The sequence below is a fragment of the Apus apus genome, chromosome 4 (genome assembly GCF_020740795.1).
Source record: "Apus apus isolate bApuApu2 chromosome 4, bApuApu2.pri.cur, whole genome shotgun sequence".
Taxonomy (NCBI): Eukaryota; Metazoa; Chordata; class Aves; order Apodiformes; family Apodidae; genus Apus; species Apus apus.
This window is the reverse complement of record NC_067285.1, coordinates 46,540,421-46,566,105: the sequence shown is the minus strand read 5'-3', so window position 1 is coordinate 46,566,105 and position 25,685 is coordinate 46,540,421. Positions and strand designations below refer to the sequence as shown.

At 38.7% G+C, this 25,685-nt stretch overlaps 1 protein-coding gene across 5 annotated transcripts in view; it reads left to right on the top strand.

Annotated features, from left to right (window-relative positions):
* Nucleotides 1-25,225, top strand: part of SEC24D (SEC24 homolog D, COPII coat complex component) — a 119,815-nt gene extending 94,590 nt beyond the window's left edge. For all 5 annotated transcript variants that reach the window (XM_051619427.1, XM_051619426.1, XM_051619424.1 and 2 more), the window contains 15 exons: nt 4,665-4,803; nt 6,508-6,623; nt 10,314-10,438; nt 14,191-14,382; nt 14,997-15,090; nt 17,498-17,614; nt 17,999-18,169; nt 18,889-18,985; nt 19,585-19,730; nt 20,362-20,500; nt 20,907-21,025; nt 21,691-21,870; nt 22,395-22,586; nt 23,090-23,179; nt 23,530-25,225. In XM_051619427.1, coding sequence (XP_051475387.1) covers nt 4,665-4,803; nt 6,508-6,623; nt 10,314-10,438; nt 14,191-14,382; nt 14,997-15,090; nt 17,498-17,614; nt 17,999-18,169; nt 18,889-18,985; nt 19,585-19,730; nt 20,362-20,500; nt 20,907-21,025; nt 21,691-21,870; nt 22,395-22,586; nt 23,090-23,179; nt 23,530-23,670 — 2,058 coding nt within the window. In that variant the 3' untranslated portion in view covers nt 23,671-25,225. The remainder of the gene's footprint in view (nt 1-4,664; nt 4,804-6,507; nt 6,624-10,313; nt 10,439-14,190; nt 14,383-14,996; nt 15,091-17,497; nt 17,615-17,998; nt 18,170-18,888; nt 18,986-19,584; nt 19,731-20,361; nt 20,501-20,906; nt 21,026-21,690; nt 21,871-22,394; nt 22,587-23,089; nt 23,180-23,529) is intronic.
* The last annotated feature ends 460 nt before the right edge of the window (nt 25,226-25,685 follow it).

Sequence of the window (25,685 nt, the reverse complement as noted above, 5' to 3'; positions counted from 1 at the left end):
TAACTTTAAGTGAACTGTCATACTAGAAGTCATCAGGACTGACATACCTATTCAAACCTGTCAAATACGCTTCCTTTTGAAACAAATAGCCCTCATCTAAACATTTCCTGAAATCCTAGATCACCTATATCTGGGGTTTTCATGGGGCATGCTTTCAGGTTCATTTCACCCTGAGATCATTAGCAGTTGAAAAGGCAACTGTCCTATCTAGTATACAGTGTTACATTGTGTAGAGTGACACTGTCTTCCAGCCATAATGTTCTTCAAAAGTATATAGAAGAATGGGTGCCAAGCTTGTCTTGTGGGTATGAGTAAGGGTGTGGTAGACAAAGATCTAAATGAAAACTGCACTCATGGAAGGAGTTTTTTTGCTCCTCATGGACATAGCCAGACTTGGAAAGCTGTGTGGGCCTCTTTCCAATCTGATAGCATTCCTGTTGTCTTAGTGCTGGGGTGTTAAATGCACCTAAATGATGGTGGAGTCAAACTAAGGGCAAAAATGCAGCTCCTAAGGTAGACTTGCGACTGTGCTGACAGGGACTCTGTGAAGGAGTGGATAGGAATCTGTCTTGGCTGTGGTAGGTAGGAAAAGGCAAAGACAAGGTGTGGTGTTGTATCATGGAGATTTGTGTTACAGCACAGTTACAAAGTGTTTTCTTGGTCTGCATGCCAGCTGGCAGTGAAAACAGATGATGCATATATTTTGTTGTTTGATAAATGGTTAGTTTTCCTCAGTGTTGGCATATGCCTCTTGTTCTTCAGAGACACTTTCTCTCATATGATTTTTCTCTTTAGAACGCCTTTCTAGAGATGTGCTGTGAAGATCTTGAGCTTCCTCACAGTTCTTACTCCTACACTTATAATTTCCAGCTGTGGCCCTAATCCTGCAATATGAATACAGTGATACTTTGCAGGCATCACAGGAAACCCTCAGGAGTGGGTCAGGACTTCATTTTTATAGCAAGCAACAGTAATTCAGCTTTCTCAGTCTTTAAAGCACAGGTTACAGTCTCTGTGGAATTTTTTATGAATGTATTTAATCTTGGAAGTGTGCCACTAATGTCTATCTATTGCTTTGTGATACTGTTCTAACTCCTGAGAGATGTTCTTGCTGAAATACTTCCAAAATAAAACTTTTGCTTTCCGAGCTATGTTTGGACTAATAGTGGGATAAATTACTATTTATCAGATCAGCTTGCAGGACTTGCACTCCAGCGGGACCCTGAGGTTCAGGAGAAGGGAAGGTTTATGCAGGTCTCTTAGAGCATTTCCCATCTCTTCTGCTCAGTTCTTCTTTGCTGTAACCTAAAATTTAAAATGTTTTGTCTCCCAGCACAATCGATCTTTCTACCTCTCTACTCTTTCAGCTTAACAGAAAAGGAATCCCTTTTATGTGTCCTGTTCAGATTTAGGCTACCAAATATTAGTTTAGTTGTTGGTTTTCAGATATATTCCTTTTTTGATAGTACTGGAATGCCAACAATCAATACTGAAGTGTTCCCTTTTGTCAGGTTAGTCTCTGTACTAGATAAGTTGGTCTAGATACACAAGTTGGACAAAGGTTTGTGAAGATATGAGGGGGAAGAGAGGAATAAGGCTGTAACAAGTCTAGCAAATGTCCATATAGTTATGGTAGATATCCAACTTGATTCACTTGGTACAGAGTTAAAGAGAGAAAAGAAAGAAAGAAAATGCTGATACTTTATAGCTGGAAAGGCAAAATAAAAAGGTGTATGGTATTTGTTAAAAAACACACACACAAAAAATTTAAAATGTTACCTTATTCCTCTGCTTCTGTGAGAGTTTGCCACTGACTTTCATGGGACCATAAACTTACTTGCTTTATTTTCTGGTGTACAGTGACATCTACAGAGAGTGGAGCACATCAGATAAGACTTTCCCATTTAATAGCATGTCTTTATTACTGTTTTTCTTTTGTATATATTCATTAGTTTAACCTTATTACTTTGTGCATTTTAATGCATGTAAAGTATTATTTATCTCTGTACATTCCCATGGACATCTACCTTTTTTTTTTTTTTTTTAAAAAAAAGTTACTTTACCTTGAGAGGAGTTATTTTGACAGTTGGAATTGCAGATTATACACCCAAATAGAAATCACTTTTTCTTGATGGGTAAAATGTCTAGTCTTATGGTATAATGCCTTGGAATGTTCCAGCTTTTATGAGGAAAAGTTTCTTTCAAAACTGCTGTTCACTTTAAGAAGTGTTTTTTTGATGCTTTCAGTCTGAGTTCTTATTCTGAAATTATCATACAAATAGCTTTTTCATTAGATGTGTTCATTATTAATGTAATGTTTTAAATTGTTTCAAGAAAATACTAAAATGTAAATTCCATTTAATTTCAAAAACTACTAAATAAATGAATCAGTAGAGGTACACATAGGGCTTTTTTGAACATTTTTGTTTGTTAGACAAAGTCCTTAGTTCTGTTGTGTGCATTTTTGGTTGATTTTGCTTGATTGATTCTTTTTTCTGCAAGCTTATTAGAAAGAAAAAAGAGCTAACTTCTGCAGTATAATTTTATTGATGTTTCATCTTTTATTTCTCTGGGCAAGACAAAACAGAATCCAAACTATACATTTACAAAACATTGCCTTTCAATACTATTGTAAGACTTGAGCACGTTTTAACCTCATGCACTGCCTGTAGTCTCAGTAACTTCAAAATGACCATTTAATCCATACAGTTAAACGTGCAGGTATATGTTTGCAGTCATAACCCTTGGGATACTGAGGCTCTAACCCTGTACTTTAAAAAGGACTTTGTAACAAGCAATTTATTTTCTTTTCCAAGAAGCTTAAGGGGAGGAGAAAAGTAAATTTTCCACTACAGTTAAGAAAAAACCCAAGAAAAAAACCTGATTTTTAACATTTTTGCTGTGTTTAAAAAGGTGATTTATTAATTTTGTGTAAGAGTATAGACACCTAGGCTCTGAACTTTGTGGCATTTACTTATAATTGTTCTTGCTCATGCTTTTTATATGAAGGTCTTAATTTTGGTATTTCAAAATATGATCATTTGGGGTTAATTTTTCTTTGCTCTTGGATAGCATTAAATGTATCAAAACAAGTTTTAAAATTACTCAAATAACATGTATAAAAGAATCAGAAGTTCGTTTAGTCTTGTTTTTTTCCCCTGTCAGGTCAGAAACTATAATAATATTGACCACAAACCAGATCCAGGCCTCATTAAACTAATACAGCAGAATGATAATAGAAAATTGCCAAGTAATGAACAAAACTTAGAGGTTTTATAACTAATTAAGTCATTGTGGCTGATTAGCAGGTTTTATAGCCAAGGCTTTCATGTCTGAGAAATGACCCTGACAGCTTGCAAGCTGACATTATTGGTTAATTTTAACTCAATTTTAGTAGAAGAAAGAGCACAAAGTATAAAAATACTCCATGGAGCAGGAGGAAAACATCTACTTTTATGTATAAAATCCTTGGCAAAAAACCACTAAACCCTTTGGAGAAATAAATGAATAAATTATTCTCTGTAAAATATAAACAAACAATAAAATATATCCGTAGTAAATGTTAGAATTATGTGAATGACTTTCTAAGTATTCAAAGACTCTTATGCTGCAATAAAAGATAAAGTGTATAATAGATGAAATATGTCCATTCTGTAAAAAGCGACAGAGTTATTTATTTATTTTTAAGTGGGTATGGTAGTGTTAATGTTTTAGCATTCAAAAGCCATCAGCATTTTTCCTGTTACAGAGAGCTGTTATGTGTCCAAACTGTGGATTTCTTATGTTCAGAGTTTTTTAGTTGGGATTGAAGGGAGTAAGAAAAAAAAATAAAATACAAAACATGTTTATGTTCCCTAGAGTTTCAAAAATAATTGAGCAAACTTCCATTTTTATAGTGGTTTCAAGTATGACTTTTTAAACATGAAGTATAATCACAGAAATCTTTCAACTGCTGCACAGTTATTACTGGAAGAGTAATCTGGAAAATGTCTTCCATTAGCTGTGGTTTTTGGCAGGGGCTGTGAGCAAGCATGGTCAGTGTAATTACACTGAGAAGTGCTTGAGATACTGTATTTGTTTGCTGTATGTACTTTCCTTCAATAAATATTAGTATTTCTCCTAAATCTCCTACTCTAGCTGGTGACTCTAAAGACATTTAAACATGAGTATAGCATGTATCATGGCAGCATTGGGGAGGGCAGCATTTAGGATAAAATATTAGAAGCTTTCTTAGCAAATATCAGTTTGAGGGACCGTTAGCACTAGATGAGCAGCAGGAAAAGCTCAGTCTAACAGAGAAGGCAAAATGCTTGACTGCAGCAGATTGTTCCTAGTCAGCTATAAAAACCTTTTACTGGAAAAAGCCAGCCTGGAGCCCTGAACTTCCAGGGCTTTTCAGAATCAGTAGACTTTTGGTGTGGCTCTTCACTCTCTTTCTGATAGATGTCATAATACGGCCCGTGAACTTCTAACTTCAGCCCCTCAGGGAATCTATGGGGTTGAGCCAACAGTCCTGCAGATCTGGGGTGAATGCTGAACAGCAAGTGATCTCTCGATCAGGTGATCTCTAAGAAGATGGAAGGCTGAGCAGCAGCCTTCTAGCTCACTTTCTGTGGTTTCAAGTTTGCATTGCTTTTTATAACTTCATGTATCTCTTCACCTAGACCCCTCTTTATGTTGTAAACCATGGTGAGACTGGACCAATCCGATGCAACCGGTGCAAAGCTTATATGTGTCCCTTCATGCAGTTCATTGAAGGGGGAAGAAGATACCAGTGTGGATTTTGCAGTTGTATAAATGATGGTAAGTGATATTTCTCTGATCTGTGATTCATACAAATTCCATACAACTAAAAAGAAACCATATTCCTAAAATTATTTTCTTGATTTGCTGACTCACGAGAAAATTGTTTAGTGAGATGCAGCTACTAGGTCTACTTCACAAATGAAAAAATACTACCCAAGAGAAATATGTAGAAGCATTTGTTCAATACAGTTTAAAAAAATAAATATATGAAAAATAATGCTGACTTATGAAGTCCAGTCTGATACAATAAAGACTTAAATTTAAAACTATAATGTTAATAAATTATACAAAGTTGCTTGTATTGCTAACTGAAAGCAACTTTTGTGTGGAAAGTTAATTTCTTCCAAAAGTCTAAATGTCCAGCCAGATGAAAATGTTTAGAACCATGTTAGCCTGGTCCTGTCCATGACTGCGGATGCGATGGTTAAATAACCTATTAATCTTACTGTGACAAGTGTTGGTTTTCACAGAAGATACCATGCCATATTTGTTCAAGTGTGCTGCATGTGACTCATAACTGCTCTTGTGCTCTTGGCTAAATCCCAAGTCTTTGCCAGAACTAGCCTTTCTAGACATTTGTAGCAAATTGGATTTCCTCAGCTGGATCACAGCGCTATAGTGCTTTCCCTAATACAGTAATCTTTTCAACTCTGAAACGTGAACCTTGACAGACTCGTTCCAGCTTCTTTTCTGCCTGACGCTCAAATGTTTGTGCAAGCATAGCAGATAACAAATTTCATAGTTTGTTAGCAATTTAAACTCTCATGAAGAAAAATGTAAATGCTTTGTGAACATTAAAAAACATTTAAGTTGCAGTATCCTTTTGAATCATGCTTTGTATTACTACAGGGTCTTTTATCCAAATCAAAAAGCACTTAAAAAAACCAAACAGATTTTAATGAGAACTAGTGATGGCCAACAAACTAGGTAGATATTCCCCACACACACACTTTTTAGAGGCAGAAATGGGAAAAATAAGCAGTCTAAAAAATAGTGATTGAGGAAAGAGAAGGTCGGTTCCAGAGGTGACTCTTCCCCAATGTGACTCTAACCCTTACACTAGCTGTGTATAAATTATTGGTGGCAAACCCACTTGATCTCTTAATGCTTCTAAATTTTTTTCTGTAGCTGCAGAAGGTTCCAAGTATACTGGACCCAGTGCACTTTGCTGTGCCAGGGTTGTGAACCTTGTAGAACCATTTCCAGTGACCTGATATTTCTCGGTGAAGAACTACAGGCTCTAAGAAAAGTGCTATTTTTACTGCTATCCCCCTGCAGAGCTTTGGCCCTAGTGATTTGAATTAAGATGTGAGTATGCACTAAAAAAGTAGTCACTCTTAATTCTGTATTCTGAGAGTAACAGGCTCCTGCTTGTGGAAATTACCTGGGTCAGTTTCACCTACTCAAGCCTAACAGTGTACAGGTGGGAGAAAATGGACATTATAGGGTAATATGATCTTTCCTCTAAATACAAAAGAAGCTGCATTACTACACTTTTGTGATTTTTTGGTTGGTTAGGTTTTTTTTAAGCCAATGGAGGAAGAAAAAAACATTGCAACTTGGATAAGTGTTTGAATGCTTGCCTTGACCAGTAACAGAAGAGCCTACATTAGTACATTGCATCTGTTGAAATAAGTTGTTGGGTTGTTCCCTCTTCTGCAAAATACAAACATTTTTTCCTGCTCTTGTGTTGTCTTTTAGTCCCTCCATTCTTCTTTCAACATCTGGACCACATAGGCCGACGGGTAGACCACTATGAAAGGCCTGAGCTGTCCCTGGGATCTTACGAATATGTTGCTACTTTGGATTATTGCCGAGTGAGTATTTCCAGTATGCAAACCAATTACAATTTTATGTCAAAACAAACAAAATTCTTTAAGTACCTGCAGTAGAGTAAATGTAAGCTGAATATTAGAGACCAGGAACATTTTAGGAAATGCAGATAGGTGTGAAAAATTCAAGCTTACAAAATAATGTTTCTGATTTTGTGCTGCAGAGTATGAAACTAGCAAGTAAGAACAAAAAAATAGCACAGGAAAGTCATAGATCACCAGTCTAACTCTGGGGCATGTGCTTGGTCCTAGCGAGCATGTTGCACTGTTCAGAGGGTATAGCTGAGGTTCTGATGCCGTGTTGCATTTTAGATGCATGTCTTCTTGTCATGGTTTGGTCCCAACACAAATAGAACCAGCCACGTGGCCACTCACTCAACTCCCACCCCCCCCACCCCCCCTTAAATTAAAATTAAGATTTATAAATTAATTATTTAAATTATTAAATTAATAATAATTTAATTTCACACTAATCAAACACACAGGACACAAACAACACAAAGAGCAGGGCTTGCATATGTTACCCCACCCCTCCCTTCTTCCCGGGCTCAAATGACTTTGTTCTCGGTTTCTCTTCTTCCCCCCAGCAGCACAGGGAGACAAGGGAGGGGGTTTAGAGTCAGTTCACAGGCTGGTGGTTCCTGCTGCTCCTCCCTTCTCAGAAAGGATTCCTTACAGTCCTTCCCTGCTTCCCCATGGGGTCCCTCCCATGGGAGAGAGTCATCCACAAACCTCTCCTTCCCATGAGGTCCAGAGCTGCTCCAGTGCAGGATTCCCAGAAAGTCACGGGCTGCTTCGGGAACAAAATCCCCTGGCGCCAGGGTCTTCCAAGGCTGCGCAATCAGAGTCCACTGGCAGCAAATCCTGTGGCCACAAAATCCAAGTCCAGTGGCCAAGCTCAGCCCTCCTGATGCCTTCAGGGAATGTTCTACCACATTCCTCCATGAGTGCAGGGGGACAGACTGTCATCTCGCCATGGGTTGGAGGGAAGCTTCTGCTTGGGCACCTTCTTCCCCTTCTTCCTCACCAACCACCAGCACTGGTCTCCTGCTCCAGCACAGCTCTTCTTTTTTTATTAGTGCTCGTTCTGCTCAGGTCTCATTTCAGTTCTTTCCTATATTAATGGCAGAGGCGCATCTATTGTCCCTCTAATGGCTCCTTGGCTGGGTTTGGAGCAGGGGAAGCTTCTCAGCTTCTTACAGGAGCCGCTCCTGGGGCCCTTCCCCCGCTACCAAAAATCCCACCAAACCAGAACACTTCTGATTTGGAACATAGACATGTGCCTAAATGGCCTTCCCAATATTGAAAACCATAGTGAGGGAACTGTAATCTTTTGCTGGCAAGAGTAGTTTTAGTATTCTGACAAGTAAGTTAAAACAGAATGGGTTTTCTCTCCTAGTACTAACTCAATGAAGAACTCAAAAGCCCACTCAAGTCACTGTAAATGTTTGGCTTTGATTTTATTAGAGAACTGTGTTTGATACTTCTGAAAGCATAAATTACTTAAACTTTTCAAACTCCTGGCTCATTTTACAAAACTGCAAGTGTGACTTCATCTGTTGAAATTATGGACTTGTTTTTTTGTTCTCGCTGAAATCAGGCAGAATTGTCTTCCTGTCAGTGGAACAGAGGTCATGGTAAGGTTAGGAAAGACAACTGGATCCTACAAAGTCTTGAAGTAGATACCAGTAACTTCCTCGTGCCATTAAATTATTGCTGGTATGAAGAAAATAAACAGGTTTAATTCTGCTTTCTCATTAGGGTACTACTCCAAAATTGAGTGAAATCCCTGAAACAACCTGTATATATTTTAGTGAAATGTGGGTTAACCCTAGAACAGAGGAGAATTGTAGTGAAGCATTACAGAGATACTGTGTGGGATCCTAAATGTACATCCAGTGTAGCTCTATTGACTCTGGTTAAGCCTTGCTGATTTTTGACAGCTACATTTTTGAAAAGTTGTGTGTACTGCATGGCTCTGTGCCATTTTCACAGTTCTTTTCCTTGTAACTCTGTGTGATGCAGTTGTTACAATGCATCGTTTTCAGTGCAGTGGCTTTTGCCCTATAGCTTAAATCAGGGAGCTTTCTTGGTAATTCATCCAGTATGATCTGTCTGGTTGGAAAGACCTGTCCATAGATATACTAGAATATTAAAAAAAAAATCATAAATCTCTATAAAAATAAACACTCATGCTGGAAATGCTGAGTTGTTAAATTTTACAGATGTTAACATTATTTTATAATTCATTCTTCATTTTGCTCCAAGTTACTAAAGGTTTAATTCTTTTGTAAATCCAGTGTAAGACTAGAACTGAAAAATCATTTCCTTTTGTGCTTATCAAATGACAAGGATGAACAGCTACAAAAATGTTAACAAATAACAGCTGTTTTGCATTATTGTGCTCACACTAAGCAGATGTAGCAAGAGCACAAGTCCTCATTTCTACCATGTATTTGTCAGAAATTATGCAGGGATTCTTAATAAATGGTGATGTGATACAAAAGTTTAAAAGTAGTGTTTGATATGGTTTTAAAGCTAGAATCTAAGTACAGTAAACAGAACAGCTTTTAAAAATACTGCCTGACTTGAGTTCATAGGAATTAATCCTGATATACATGAATCAAATTAAGTGAGATCAAGGATATAATGTTCAGTTTAAAGTGTGCCAGGGATTATGGATAAATCATAATTCAAGGTTTAGATTATTTTTTTTCTGAGTGGAGTTTTCTGAGGTTTCGTTTAACAAGTATAATTTCATTAAGTGGTCACAACTCAGTATGTGAAGGCAGTGAGTGAAACAGTATAATGGAAAAGCTGTCCTGAACTGTCACCAAGTAATGACCACTACTTCTCTTAATGGGAATTAGGAAAACTGATCTCAGGTAGTATGGTATTTAGTGTTGCTACATTCACTTTATTTGATCTTCCTGGCTACATCTCTAAGCATTACATTGCTTATTTGGAAAAAAAAAATCTTCCTCTTTTTCCTACTTACAGAAACTTGTGTCAGTAGTGTATGTCATGGTTTGTCTGCCGCTTACATTACAAATAAGAGGAATTCCCAAAGGAATCCATACCAACCCAAGTCACTGCTGTGTATGCAGCAGTTACATACATTGAGCATTTCACTCTCATGCTTTGATGATCTTGCAGAAAGTCAGCTTATTCCTAAAAGTAGAGTTGAGTTGTCCAGAATGCACTGGAGCATGAGACAGCAAAATGGACAGGATGCAGATGATTACGACTTATTACTGCTAAGAACTGAGATTTGAATTATGCTTCAGTACCTAAGTTGTGTTTTCTGTTTCCAGATTGGTTAGAAATCATGTAACGATTGCTAACAAAAACTGAATTTAAGCATTCACATTAACAAAATGTTATTGCATTTTGAGACAGGGAATGCAAAACCAGGATGGGTAAAGAATAAAAGCCAAAAGGCAAGTTTGTTTAAACACTCGAATTCCAGCAGAAAATGTTCGTGTTTCATCCTATTCCAGGGGTGGGCTTTACCCAGTAGGTGTCAGCTTTCTGCAATAGTTACTATGTTTGATCCATAGCATTTTCAAACAACTGAACACTGTATTTAGATTGCCTCATGGTACCACCTGTACATTTTTTTGACATAACAAGACATGGTCTAATTTTTCCTGTGAATGGTCATTTTTTCTGTAGAACAACAAGCCTCCAAAGGCACCGGCATATATCTTCATGATTGATGTATCGTACAGAAACATAAAGAGTGGCCTTGTTAAACTCATATGTGATGAACTGAAGACTCTACTAGATAAACTTCCAAGGTAAGAAAACATATGTGCATTGCTTAACTTACTGCACTGCAGTTTCCATCCAGCTTTGCATGTTGAGAGGTAAGAACAAGCTACAGAAAATGTGATAATGTACAGTACAGGTATTTTTGCAGTGATAGTGACCCAATGTTAATTTTAACACTGCTGGTAGTTCTCAAACTTTGATGTCTGGGCTTCCTATATGAAGGGAAAAGAGTCTGTCATCCTAATTGCAAATGCAGCTTGCATTCTTTTCCTTTCTTGTAGTGAACTCTAGTAGTATTATCAGCTAAGTTCCAGCTTCTAGTTTTGACTCCTCATTTAAATTAAACAGGAAAATACCAAAAGCAGAATACTCAAGAACAGCACGTCTCTTTAAAGCCGTAGTGTTGGTGACTTGTATCCTTAGCTTTATTGCTAATTTGCTGTGAGACTTTTCTGTCCTGGTATGTATCTGAGAGGAAAACTAATATTGTAGGCAACTAATATTGTAGGCAACAAATATTTTAGGAAATATAACACATTTGCTTTGTAAGCATTAAACACATAGTTAAATGAGAGCAGTGAAAGTCTGAGAAATTAAGTAGACAGGAGAACATTGCAGAACATACAGGAAGCAAATGTATCCAAAATAACAGTACCTGCAGAGTAAGAACAGACTTAAGAAGAGAGAGCAAAGTGAGAAAGGGTGGGAGACAAGATCCTTGAGATTATCTGGGATATGTTTAAAATCTTTTATCATGTGTCCTTCTGGGATCTCTGTGCATGAAGGAAATGCCAGTCCAAGGCTGGATGGTTAGTTTGTCAGATTCCCATTTAAGGCCATCTCTCAAGAACTTTGTCATTGAAGATTACACTGGAGGCACAAGTGTTCAGTGTTATCCTGAACATAGTTCAGAGCTTTCCCTCAGGATTTGGCATGATTCTGAAGATACTAAAAGGCATGAGTGTAGTAATTAAAAGTAGTTGACAATTAGAAACACCTAGGCTGGGATAGCAAAAATTGAGAAAAAACAAAATGAAGTGTATCTACATAACAAAATAGAGATGAATTCTTCTCCTTATCAGAACTCTGCAGAGATATGCTAAGTAAATTGTTTGCCAGGCCAAAGTTTTCATTTCCACTGAAAAAAGCTGTAAAAGAAGTAAAGAAAGAGCAGGCTGTTCAGACTGTTCAGACTTGTCTGTTGTCTTTAAACTATAATATTAATTTAAAAAATAACCATAAGACATTCCATTAAAAATTGTAGTGAAACTTTTATTTTGGTGCTGAGACACAAAGGTCACTACATGTTCATTTTCTGTTGCTAGGCAAATACACCTGCAAAAATATTTTGCTGTTCCACATGAGGTGAAAGCCCTGTGCTGGGAATTCACCCTGTGCTCCTAGGTTTTTGTGTTAGGAAAGCCATCTGTGTCACAAGAAGGCCAGTAGTACAAAGGCCTTTCTTAGCAAAGAAAGGATGGAGGTAGGTGGCTCAAGACTTACTAAGAACTTTGTGTTTTTATAGACTTGCAGCATAGCAGAATATGTATTATTTGCTTGCTGGAAATTTTAGAGCAGACATTTTCAAACTTAGGTGTTCCAAACCAGCAATGCCTGGTTTTGTACAGAGAAAGGAATTAAGAGAAATACAGAGAAAGAAGTTAAGAAAATTATGCTTATGAGCTTAGAAAATGAGGCTGACTGGTCATGCAAATAGGATTTTTAGATGCATGATTAAAAACCCCAACATTTGCATGCATTTCTCTACAGATGATCCAGACAGCTCATTATGAGACTTTAAAAAGAACTAAGTAGTGTGTGAGCTACATAAGCAACAGGTCACTATATTTGCAGCTAATCATTAAAACTGTGATAGCAGAAATGGGATCACAGAATATTAGGGTTGGAAGGGACCTCTGAAGAATATCATCAAGTCCAGGCCCCTTGCCAGAGCAGGACCAAAAAAACTAGGTCAGATCACTCAGAAAGGCATCCAGACAGGTCTTAGAAGTCTTCAGAGGAGACTCTACCACCTCTCTGGGGAGCCTGTTCCTGTGCTTGAGTTTGAATCCATTTCCCCTCATCCTATCACAGAGCACAAGTGAAAAGAGGTTGTCCCTGCCTTCTTGATGCCCAGTCCTCATGTATTTCTAGACATTAATTAGGTCCCCCCTTAGTCTTCTCTCTAGACTGAAAAGCCCCAGGTCTCTCAGCCTCTCCTCATAAGGCAGGTGTTTCAGTCCCTTAATCATCCTCGTAGCCCTCTGTTGGACTCCCTCAAGTAGATCTCTGTCCCTCTTGAATTGGGGAGCCCAGAACTAGACACAATATTCCAAGTGAGGTCTCACCAGGGCCGAGTAGAGGGGCAGGAGAACCTCCCTTCATCTGCTAGAGACACTTCTCTTAATGCACTCCAAAATACCATTGGCCTTCTTGGCTGCAGTACAGGTAAGATTAGTATGTGAAAAAATTGTCCCAAATACCTGCTGTGTAACAACTTTGGGACTACTAGGCTGATGGGGCTACTTCTCTTCGAAGTAGAAAAGTGCTGTATGTGCTGAAAATTAATAATACCTTGTCCTTATTAAGCACCTGAATGCTCCCTGTTAATCATCTTGCTAAGAAAATAGTGCATGAGTGCTGGGAGTGATCAGAAATTTACATACAGAAATGACGCATCTGTTTGAGTTACCATATCCTAGAGGAATTGTTTAAAATCCTTCTTTATAGAGTGGGTTCAACATAGAATATTGATTTGATTTGTATTGGATCAGAGTAGCCTTTCTCATCCAGCTGTGTTCCCATAAAACATGAATGGTAGGTTAACATTTTAGACTGACGTGAGAGTTAAAGACTGTAGATGAGAAAAATTACTTCTCTTCCAAGCTCAAGATTTTAGATGAAGTTTGTGAAACTGCTGAAGACAGTTTGTTTTTTTCTCTGAAGACAGATTTGATTCCCAGAAGGTTTACAGTTTTTCTATTTGCTGTAAAAAAACCCCAAGAATTGCAGTGAAAGTGTATTTTTGTTGTTTATCCACTTGAGTTAGACTTTTGATTCTGCAAGTATTTGTGAAGTCATGAAAATGCAATCTGTTGGTTGCAGTGGACATCTGACCAGAGGTTCGCCGGTTTTGTGACATCTCACCAGAAGTTAAATAGGCTGCTTAAATTATTTAATGTTGCTGTACAGAACATATGGGCTGACCTGTAGTAATTACAAGTACCACAGGCTTCCCATCTGGCATTTTTTGTGCTAAAGGCTTGGTTGTCATTTACAAGAGGAACAGACCTATGTTAGAAGAAGGTGCTATTTTATTAGTAATTAAGACCAAATTTTTGAATAGGATTGCCTTTTAGGGAAGAGCTCACTAAACCTTGGACTGCAAACCTGGAAAGGGTCTAACTAGTACTAATGGTAATGCTGCTCCTAGTGGCAGAGTGGGCTGCTGCCTCCACAAAAACAGAGGTAATGTTTTGAGGATAAAATGGTTTATTCTTTTATTTTAGAGGCTTTGGACTTCTTGGATGGGATGTACAGTTGATAGGGTAGATGTAAATAAGTATTTTTTAAAAACTTAAATAGTACAGCAGTTGATTTTATCAGGGTGTTTTAATTTGACCTAAGGCAAAGCTTGAGGCCGTTACATCTGCTTGGTTGTTGTTTGCTTTGTTGCTCCCAGGGCAGATCTAAAAGCTGCCTTGCATTGCAGATGGATGCTTTTATTGCAAGGGCAGAGTTTCAGAATTACACCCAGTTGTTTTTGGTTTTCTTACAGAGAAGAAGAAGAAGAATCCTCAGCAATTCGAGTTGGTTTTGTCACTTACAACAAGGTCCTCCACTTCTTTAATGTAAAAAGCAGCTTAGCTCAGCCTCAGATGATGGTGGTCTCAGATGTTGGCGAAGTTTTTGTTCCTCTGCTGGATGGTTTCCTTGTTAACTTCCAGGAATCACAATCTGTTGTTATCAAGTAAAGTATAATTATTCCATATGTGAATAGGAGCTGAATGTTTATGATATGCATTATGCCTTTTAGTCAGTTGTGTTCCTGGGTGTTGGGGGGTACTTGTATTTATTGAAGTACTTTAGAGGCCAGCAGATGCTCCAAGTCATGTATTTCCACCTCTGAGGCAAAGAAAATGTGTTATCAACAACCCCCCAGTGCTGAGTTAGAAAGCATATTTAGGCCAGGTGTAAGCCATGTATCTTCAGCTGTGTGTCTTCAGAAATGGGAGGGGTATTGCAGCTGTGTGCCATGTTGCATGTTTTTCCTCTTACGATGTATATAATGCACACCTGGATATGATCTAAGGACTGTTAAGTCCTCGCAGCACACTAGAACTCCTTAAGGTTTTGGGTATTTTTTCTTTATTGTATGTTCCTTTATGTTGCCAGCTTTAAAGTAATGGACCTCATAGAATTTTAAAAGTCATATTTTGTTTCATTCTGGCTGGAACCCTAAGAAATTGAGCAATCCAGATTCATGTGTTCAAATGTGTGAAGACTTGGTATGTTACAAGGTATGTTTGGGGTTTATCCCAAATACACTAACCAGCTGAGACACTGATACTTTGTCTTTCATAGCTTGTTGGACCAGATTCCAGAGATGTTTGCTGACACTAATGAGAGTGAGACCATCTTCGCTCCTGTTATCCAGGCTGGCATGGAAGCGCTAAAGGTTAGAATGTTCCTTGCTGTAAGGGAACGAGCTCTTTAATAAGACTTGATAAGCTGTTGAATTTCCATTTGCTAAAAGCCAGTCCCAGGTCCTCCTCTAAATCACAATAGGGAATTAGAGAAAAAAAGTCTCTGATGGTTTCCAGCACCAACATTCTGTTGTTCTAACGGTACCTTTGAACTGCTGCAGTCAAAAGGAGAACACTGCAAGTGTACATCTGTTTCCAGATGTAGCTTATTGTGGGAAACTGGCCCCTGGAGTCTGTTTTACATAGAATGGATGGTAAAGAGAAGATGAGGAGCAGGAGCCGGTTTCTTGTTCAGCATTTGAGAGAAACAGGAAGTGTTTAGTTGCTGCAACAGAACAAATAGATCCTCTGGGTACAGATATCCAGTCCTTGCATGTTTGAAGGGCAGGAAAAGAGTCAGTATAAGCTATGAATTTGCCCTGCCTGTTCTGCTTCTGCTGACTTCTTGTTCAAAATGAGGTATTTATTACTATTTATGACTGAGTTAGGTAGGAGCTTGGAGGGTTTCCCCTTAACTGACAAGCTATCATAGCTTGAAATCAGCTGAAAATGAATCCACAGGTCAAGATGCATCCCTAGTTGCTTTCTGCATGTCCAGGACATCCTCTGAGGTGCTGACATTTCCATGGAATGTTGCCAGTTAAAAGAATGCCACCGTGGTTCACCACGAGATTTGTAGGGGCAGAAAACAGCCAGTAGTTGATTTATCTGCAAGCTGCGTATAAGTGAAGCATGAACTTGGAGTAGATAAAATTTTAGACCAAAAATACACATTTCTCAAATGTGTTTCTTAAATATTTAATGAATTCCTTTTTTCTTGCTATTTATGCATACTGCCGGGGATATGTGTGCCAAAATACAGTTGTTTCCATCAGAATGCTGGTCCTTAATATTTCTACAAAGCAAACTTAGGGGCTGTAGTTGTAAAATTCCTTTGATGTTGGCTTTGGAAGGAAGCAGCTTTTAATTAAGCTTTTTATTTAGCAGTATTTAAAATGTGTAATTTGTAAGGATTTTCACTGTGAGTTATTAATATATATATACCTCCGCTCAAGAAAACAATTTTTGTCTAAAAAGAATAAAATGTATTGTGTTCCTATTGGAGATTATTTTTCATACCCTTTTAGATATAGTATGTATACATTTTAGATAACTTGTCAAAAGCAACATCAGCAATTCCTGATGTGTATCATGGCAAACAGGTATTTGGTCTTTCCTCAGCAGAAATGCTTCTGAAATGGAATTAAAGAAATTTGCATTTGCAATTAAAGATAACTATGCTTGAAATACTAGGGATGAAATTTCAGCTGTAATATAAGTTAGATACTGTTTTCAGTTGCATTTCTGCCATAGCAAAGAGATTTCTATTTTTCCCTGAAGAATGCTGTAGCTTGTTTTGAAATGTGGAATATCTCTACCTTGCAAACACCTTAAGATATGGAGGAGAAAGAGTACCAAAGCCGATTTGCATCTGTAGTCACAGGTACTGCAGTTTTAACCTGGATGTGTGGTTAAGTCTGGAGCAGGAAAAGGACAAATCCCTGTTTCCTTCCCTTCACCCAAATGCTTGAATACTTGAAGACCTCAGAACTGCTCATCAGTTTTCATTTCCCTTTAACTTTTGGTCAGCCCTTCCAACTGAAATAAGTGTTCTCTTCTGCTCATCCTCTTAGCTGTCTCAGTAGTAAGAGTAAGCAATGAACTGGATTTTCTAAATTTGGATGAAAAGCTTGTGGTACTGCTACTGTAGTTTGTCATCTCAGTAAATACCATATTCTCATCAGAGTTCTAAACAAGAATAGCAAACTTGAATAAAACTGGCATTCACTTCATTTCTTAGGAGGACAGGAGGAAATGCTCATCACAAGTTTTGATACTCCTGCATTTTGGTGTAGATTTGAATATGGAATCTAGTACATTGCTCATCTGTAAAAATAGAGTGAACACTAGTGTGCCTCAACTGAAAGAGTGTTTTTTTTGTTAAATTACATTTCCTCTTAATTTTATCCAATTAGTGTTAGAGTTTTTTGATACATGTTGCTTGTTGCCTAATGCCTGTATCCAAATGGAAAGTCTTCAAGAGAAGTTCTCTTAGTTTTGCTCATCAAGATTTTAAATTCCTATGTAGAAATGACTATAGCAATGCATCAGCCAACACATCTGTGTGCTAGACTAAGTTATTTACTCATAAAATTCCCAGGTGGTTTCAGGACTTACTTCCATCAAATTTTGAGTCTCTAAATGAATTATTTACCTCTGGGGAACTTGCAGAAAGTTTACGCTGTTCTCCAAGATAACCACAATGAATGAAAATTAAGCTAATTTATCTTAACATTAATAAATATGCTGTATTTAATAAATATGGTGTCTTTGAAACAGGCTGCAGAATGTGCTGGAAAACTGTTTATCTTCCATTCTTCATTGCCAACTGGTGAAGCACCAGGGAAGCTGAGAAACAGGGATGACAAAAAACTACTCAATACAGATAAAGAAAAGGTATCTTCTACCCCGAGTTAACAAGGGACTGCTATTATGCTGAATTTCTCTAATAGACTCTTGATCTTTTTACCATTTATTTTCTTTTACAAAGATGTGCCATTTAATTATATAATATTCCCATTCTCACATGCCTTGGTTATTTAGGTACAGCAGCCTTTGCCACCTGCCTGTTCACTGATTTCGTTCTCTAAGAATGTACAGATTTGGTTCCCTGCATACATGTTCATGGGCAGGGGCAACATGTTTTTTATTGGATCCATGCCTCACTTAAAGTTTCACTTCCTCTTTTTTCCTTCAAGTGGACATTTCCTTTTTGATTGGCTAACAATGGTATCTAACATGTCTAACGTTTTGACACTTGTATTTTTTAATTCTGTGCAGACACTCTTCCAGCCCCAGGTGAATTTTTATGAGGCCTTAGCCAGGGATTGTGTGGCTAATGGCTGCTGTGTGAATTTGTTCCTCTTCCCAAATCAGTATGTGGATGTAGCTTCCATGGGTCTTGTCACAATGTACACTGGAGGAACGTTGTACAAGTACAACAATTTCCAGGTAAGCGATGCAAGGTTCCTGCCTTTCAGATAGTAACACTTGGGCATTTGTTGGTTTTCATTTCCATGTGTGCTTTGATGTTTAATGTAAAAGTAGAGTGACTCGAGAAAACTGACTTATGAACTCCAGGGGAGAAAATTAGTTCAAACTTGAAAATGACAGATCAGATTGCTGAAATATTTATCTTGAAACAGTAGCAACCTGGTTGGTATCTTAAAGATTAGATCCACTTAAATATGCTGGGGTCTGAACAGGGAAGTCTTACTCCTGTATATACGAATACTTATGATAAACTCCCCCAAAAAAGGCTTAAGATTTCGTGAGATGCTCTCTGGACAGTGGGGGACTTCCTCTGTGTCCGGAAAAGCCTGTTAAGCAGAGTCAGCAGGGTTACTCAGGAATTCTTCAGGCTGTGCCACAAACTCCTCTCTAGGCCCCGAGGTAGAGTGTGAGGAGGGATGTTACTGGAGATAATTGGATGGAATAGAAATTCTGGATCTCCAGGCCTACTGATGAATTGGTGGACACTTCCATCTATATGTTGCTGTTAACAATACAGCAATCAATGTGTTGTATCTCTTTTTACAGGGAAATAGAATGTTAAATGTGAACAGATTTGCTGTCGGGGGAATTACCAGGGGCGGAGAGGGTCGGGTTGTTGCTGCGGTGCTGCCGCCCCGTGGTGAACGGCAACGGTTGCTTTTGCTTTGCGTTTCTAGCTCGATGCTGACAGCCCGCGGTTCTTAAGTGACCTCAGGAAGGACATTGGAAAGAAGACTGGATTTGATGCAATCATGAGAGTGCGGACAAGTACAGGTAATGGTACCCGTTGGGAATGAACATAAACATGAACGCATGTGAAAATATATAATTTTAAATAATACAGTGCTGTACAGCATGATGTACCTCTGGAAAAGTAACTGGATAGACTGATAATGCATGGATATGTCCTTCCTTCTATGCCTCCACAAGAATTAATGTTCAAATACGAGACAGGCTTCTGGTCACTATGCGTCTTGGATTGCAAGTAAGTTGTATAAAAAAGCCTTGCTGCTGGACACTTAGATGTTCCTTCATTTTCATTCTTTGAATGCCACGACTTTGCTAGCATTTATTGTCACCTAAAATGCAAAGATTTGAGAAACAAACACACAAAGTGGCCGTGTCAACAGCTGGTCTCAGTCACAGCGTAGCTTCATGGCTCATCAGCTTTTCCCTGTCATCCAACTGTCAAAAAATGCTATTGGCAAGGACAGTTGGTGGAACCCCTGAGGCTGCACATCCCTGAGGGAAAATGGTTCCTGTTTCAGTCAGCAAAACTGACTGACCATAAAAAGAAAGTCAGAAAACCAAGTCAATCTTATTTGCAATTTTAAAATAAAAGGCTAAGTTTGTTTTGTTTTCTTCTGCCATAGGCTTCAGAGCTACAGACTTTTTTGGTGCTATTTACATGAACAACACCACAGATGTAGAGATGGCAGCAGTTGACTGTGACAAGGCAGTGACCGTAGAGTTCAAACATGATGACAAACTGAATGAAGACAGTGGAGCCTTAATTCAGGTAAAAAACCTTAAATTACGTGTAATGCCACAAAATCATGAGCAAGAACTTCTGCAGGCGTAACAGGCAAAAAGTTGTGTGTAGGATGGTTCTACACCCTTTTTCTAGTCCGTAAGCCAATGGTAGATGCAGGATACAGGGGTTAGCAGCACCTGGTGTTTCACTTCATAAGCAACTTACTCATGTAAAAAGAACCACTCAACTTTTCAAGATGAGGAATTTTTTCTGTTTTGGTTTTGCCAAAAAATAATGTGATGGGCAGACTACTCAGCAAGCTTCTGTCCTGTACGGAATCTTCTCAGATACATTTATTTGAACTGTTCAGATATCACACAAAGTGCTCTTTACCAGTGGACAGCTGGTGGTCTCATTTTCAAACGAAACCATCAGTGTGTATAGCAAATGAAAGGAATAATTTCTATCAATCATTGTATTTTACGATTTTAAGTTTAGTAGCTTTTATAATGTCTAATACACTTCTGTAAAAATACAGGTATGTAGGTCCTGTAGATGACAGCAGCACTGCAAGGCTAGGCTGTCTTCAGAAGTTACTATATGCGTTTTATGCACTAAGTAGGTGGCTCTTGCATGATGGAAGCTTTTTGTTTAAGAGTGCTTTGCTCCTCTGCAGTGTGCTGTCCTGTACACATCAGTAAGTGGGCAAAGAAGACTTCGCATACACAATATTGGTTTGAATTGTAGCTCCCAGTTACCTGATGTCTACAAGACTTGTGAAACTGATGCACTTATCAACTTCTTTGCCAAGTCAGGTAAAGTTTTTGTTTCCTTTCTTACTGTAGGATGGAGGAAGGGGAAGGAGAAAGGGAGAAGTGATTACGTGGTGGGAAATCATCTTTTGGAACTTGCTGCTCAAAGGCTGAGCAACTCTTGAAATGTTATAAAATTGCTAAGACAAATATTTTATATATTTTAGAGATAATTCCATAAAAATAATGCTTATGAAGGTAGCTAGAAACATATAAGGCACAAAACTGTATCAGCACAGTACTGGAAATGGCCATCTTGCCATTGTGCTGGAGGGCTGGTGGAGGTTTTTTTGGGCCAAGATGAAGAAACATCCTCCAAGGTGCTGTCTGTAAATGTAGCAGCCCTAGACCTCAAAGTTAGTGGATGTCCCCATCTTTAACACACTCTTTTATTCTTCTGTGTTTGTAGCTTTTAAAGCCATTCTAAGCCAACCTCTGAAGACGGTCAGAGAGATCCTGGTGAATCAGACAGCTCACATGCTGGCATGTTACAGGAAGAACTGTGCCAGCCCCTCAGCCGTCAGCCAGGTAAAACCCAGCCCACTAGTTTAGATTAGTTGTTTTGATCTTCTTTAAACTGCATTTTTCTAAGTCTTTCTTCTTTAATGTAACCTATAGATTAGAATTATTAGCACATCCTAATTATGTGACTTGAAATTCAGTGCTCCAGTAAAAGCAGCAGTTGTTTCCTTTTAAATTATCCAGCCTTATAGTCTGGCAATTCAACTTAACGACTAAAGGCTTTCACATACCATGCAATGATGTCCATAATCAAAGTCTGGGCTATTAAATGTTGTATGTTAGAAACAACACCAGAGACACTTAAAGTGGACCTTCATTTGCCTTCTAAATTGTTCAGAGAAAAAACCAAGACATTTCCTCTGTGACTCCCTTTTGATTTAGTACCTAGAAGTGAGCATGGGGTACAGAGAGATGACAGCATCCAAGAAGAGAACTACAGTCCTACAGGGCAAATAATTTCTGTTGGATACTTATTAAATGTATTAACCATTCAGAGTTGTCACATCTGACTTGAAACAGCAATGTTTTTTTTCTAGGTTCTTTGTTGTTGGTTTTTTTTCCCCTCTTTAATCCAAGCAAACAAACAGTGGTTCATCTAAACATTTGGCAGTCCAGCTCTCATTCCCCAGCACAGTGGATACATTAAATAATGAGCTTTCCCTGCCTCCCAGCTCATCCTTCCAGACGCTATGAAGGTGCTGCCAGTGTACATGAACTCCCTGCTGAAGAGCTGCGTGCTGGCTGGCAGACCAGAGATCCCAACGGACGAGCGCACCTACCAGCGGCAGCTGGTCATGGCCATGGGCGTTGCTGACACGCAGCTGCTGTTCTATCCCCAGCTTCTGCCAATTGTGAGTCTGTTGTGTGTGCATCTTCTCATTTTCAGTGAAACTGTTTTCAGCTTCCTGTGATGCTATAACTGTGCAGACGCTGAAAGCTGCTGTCTGCTGGGCATGTGCATACTACCACGCTGGAGGACATTTTTTAATTGTGATGCAGTTCCTAATGGAACTAAATTGAGGAGGGAGGGTAGAACTCCTAGTTTATTGGAAAAGGGGGACATAATGTTATCAGTCACTGACATCAGCATTCCGTAGGAGACTCACTGTGCTTTTAGCAAGGTTTTTGCCTGGGCAAATGAAGAGATACCGGTTTTACTAAGAATCAACAGTGGTATGCAATTATCTCCCTCCTTATGTCAAGTCTTCCTTTGCACACAGTGCGCTAACTTAAAAAGGAGAGGACTGATTTCTAATTACTCAAACTTGGAAAGGAACCACTAAGATGTACTCAACCTTTCTTTTCAGTATCTAATTAGAGCTTAATCACCTTGAAGGCATTAAGTCTACAATTCTTGTGTATTTTTGCCCCACAGCACAGCCTGGACTTGAAGAGTGAAGGTGTCCCAGCTGCTGTCCGCTGCTCTGAGGAACGGCTGTTGGAAGGAGGGGCCTTCCTGCTGGCCAATGGGCTGAGCATGTTCCTGTGGCTGGGGGTCAGCGCGCCCCCCGAGCTCATCCAGGGGCTCTTCAACGTGCCATCCTTTGCACACATCAGCACGGAGGCCGTGAGTAGATGGACACTAGTTCTTTTTCCAGAATTTGATTTAAAAAGACCAGAGTGCTGATCAGAGACACAAATGAGGCGGATTTTCTTTGCTCGGCTAAAAGCAGAAAGAGGTGACCAGCAGAAGGTGATAATACATAAAATTTTAATATGCTACTTACACTCTGAACACTCATGGGCAAGAAGCATAACATTTTTAAACCTTCTGCAGCTTCATTTCACTGTGGCAGGTATTAAAGTCATATTGAATGTCTATTGCTAAAATTGGAACAAAACACTTTGCAATAGTTAAAAGATTTTCCTGATAGTGATCTTCATAAAGTGATTATTTTAAACTGAAAAGTGGCATAGATAGATGAGTCTTTAAGATGAGACAGAGACATTTTTGCACAGTGGATGGCATTTCCCAGTAACTGGAATCATAACTGTGAACTGCTACAACACAAGCTGCTGGTAAGAGCTGTGACTGGCTGATAGCAACCTGCCCTGCTTTCATCCTAACAGACATCACTGCCTGACCTGGACAATCCATTTTCTAAGAAACTCAAGTCAATACTGGAGCATATCCAGAGCCAAAAGCCCTACACTATGAAGGTAAGTCTCAACTTGTTTCTCAGATGTGTTCCAAACAACACAGCTGGCTTTGGCATAATTTACCAGTAGCTGTAAAGACTTCTATGTATTGGGAATTCTCCTGCATATCAGTGAGTTCCAGCATGCAATGTAGCCACAAGCATCTCAAATGTGCTAAATGCTTAATCAAGACAGATTTCAGAAGTAGTCGAGTCTAAAGGTTACCATTGTATTCTGCAAACCTCAATTCATAGCAGTTCTCCCTCCCATGTTCAGAAATACAGTAAGACAGTACTACAGCAACAGATAAAGGAAACCCATACTGCCAATTTGATATGACTGTATCCTAAAAATACATTTCATCTTTTCAGTTGATGATTGTGAAACAACGGGAGCAGCCAGAGATGCTTTTCCGACAGTTCCTAGTAGAAGACAAGAATATTTATGGAGGAGCTTCCTATGTGGATTTCTTATGCTGTGTTCACAAAGAGATCTGCCAGCTGCTCAGTTAAGAAAACGCAGTGTAATTTGTCTATTGTTTTGATTTTGCAAGAGGGATGGTCATTGTGCCTGAAGGCTGGCCCATAGCTCCACCCTGCCTGGGCATTCTTCTGTGCTTTAGGGAACCTCTTCTGTGCTCTCCTTGTACAGTTTCATTTCTCACAGCCTCTCTCAGAGTATTTAGTTTCCTTACAAAGCTTTAGAATAGGATGTTCTGCGTTCAGGTATTGAATCTTCTGGGAGAGTGCTGACCCTTTCTCTGAGTTGAACTGCCACATTCCAAACTGTCAATGCTTAAAGCATATGGTATGCATTTATTAAAAATAATTTGGAAAACTCTAATAATTATTCCTTTTGCTACTCACAAGCTGTACAACAGCCAGGAAAGATGCTATACAGAAGAAGAAAAAAATTCAGACCATTGCTTTTTCTAAGTGAGGACATCCAGCTGAATCAGTAATGCAGAAATCATGTTGTTCAATCTGAGTACTTCCAAGTCCTTGACGTAAAGCTAATCTCTAAAAAAATAATCCCTTTTTTCCTGGAAGGGACAAGCATTACTCTCTACAGAAACAGAGCTCTGGGTAACCTTCCACATGCAGGCTTATCCAGGACACACAAATGCCTCATTTTTATAACTGGACTTAATTAGAAGTTCAAGAAGAATGGACCACAGGAAGAAGAGTAATCAACCAATCATTTTGCTAAATTTGGCTGATAATGCCACGCGATTATGCTACAATAGTCTTAAAGGCAGGAATTAATTTAGCTTACAATTTAATTACATTTTCAGAATTGAACATTAGGTCTTATTTAGTACATTTGCTAACTGGAATATTCTCAATACAACTTAGATAAAACATCTATCCCCCAAAATTTCAGTGGCAGGTCAGCTGTGTGCCAGCTGACATACCAACCAAAGATTACTTGTAGTGCTATAAAATGTGACAGTGACTCCTCTCACATGGCTGATTTATTCAACAGTCACTGCTTTGAAAAAATAAGCCTCTGCTAATAAATATGAATGTTTAATTAGAATTTAGAAAGCCAGAGTCTTTGAAGAGCTGTTTACCTCAGATTACATCAGTGGGTATCTGTAGGAACGATGCCTCTGCACATTCGAACTTTGGCAAACCTGAAAAGTTATTGTTTCAGAAATCAGTGTTTCAAAGAGACCAAAAACCCTCAAAAGTAAATATAAGAGTTGGGCCTCATAAAAAAGTAAAAGTGCCTTTAATAATGTTAGTATCGCTACTTAGTGTTTTTAATTAAATTTTAATAATCAAAATAAGCAATCTGGATGCATATTTTTTAATTTCACAGCTTACCAAAACAGTTCTATCCTTTGGCATTGACTGAGAGCTCTTAAAATAAAGTGGCTAAATAAGTGGCTCTATTACAAAAAGATCCTCAGACTCAATTCAGCTGCCACGACAAGCACTTTTTAGCTGAAGATGTTACCCTGTAAAAAGAATTTGTTGCCATTCCTAATCAGTTTACTTTGTAAAATGACACCAGCAACTATGTGTAAAGAAATAAGCAATTATTAAATGTAATCATAACGTGTGTTTGTTTATTCTTTCATATACTAAGTTGTCAAAGTTTTTTATGCTATCAGTGTCTACAGAGCTGTCCCACACCTTGCAAACTGTAGCACCTAAACGAGTACCCCAGGTCACGACAGAGGTGCATTCTCTACTTGGTCCGTTCAGTCCGCCCTGGTTTACACCTGGAATTCTGGAGCAAAGCGCCACTTACCTGTGCACTGCCCAAGCCTAGAGTGAGCCAGGAGGTGCTATTCAGAACACAGCTGTAGCAAGACAAAGCTATTTGGATTCTCATAGCTAATTCATTGGCGCTCCAGCTGCTCATGTACAGTTAATTTTACCTACATTAAGGCATCAGAAATGGCTAAACTAGCACTGAAGATAAAGACACAGATTGATACACCAGTTTGCACAGCAATCATGAGTTACCACAAAGACATAAGTGCAATTCTTGTCTCCATCATGAACAGCAGGCCTAA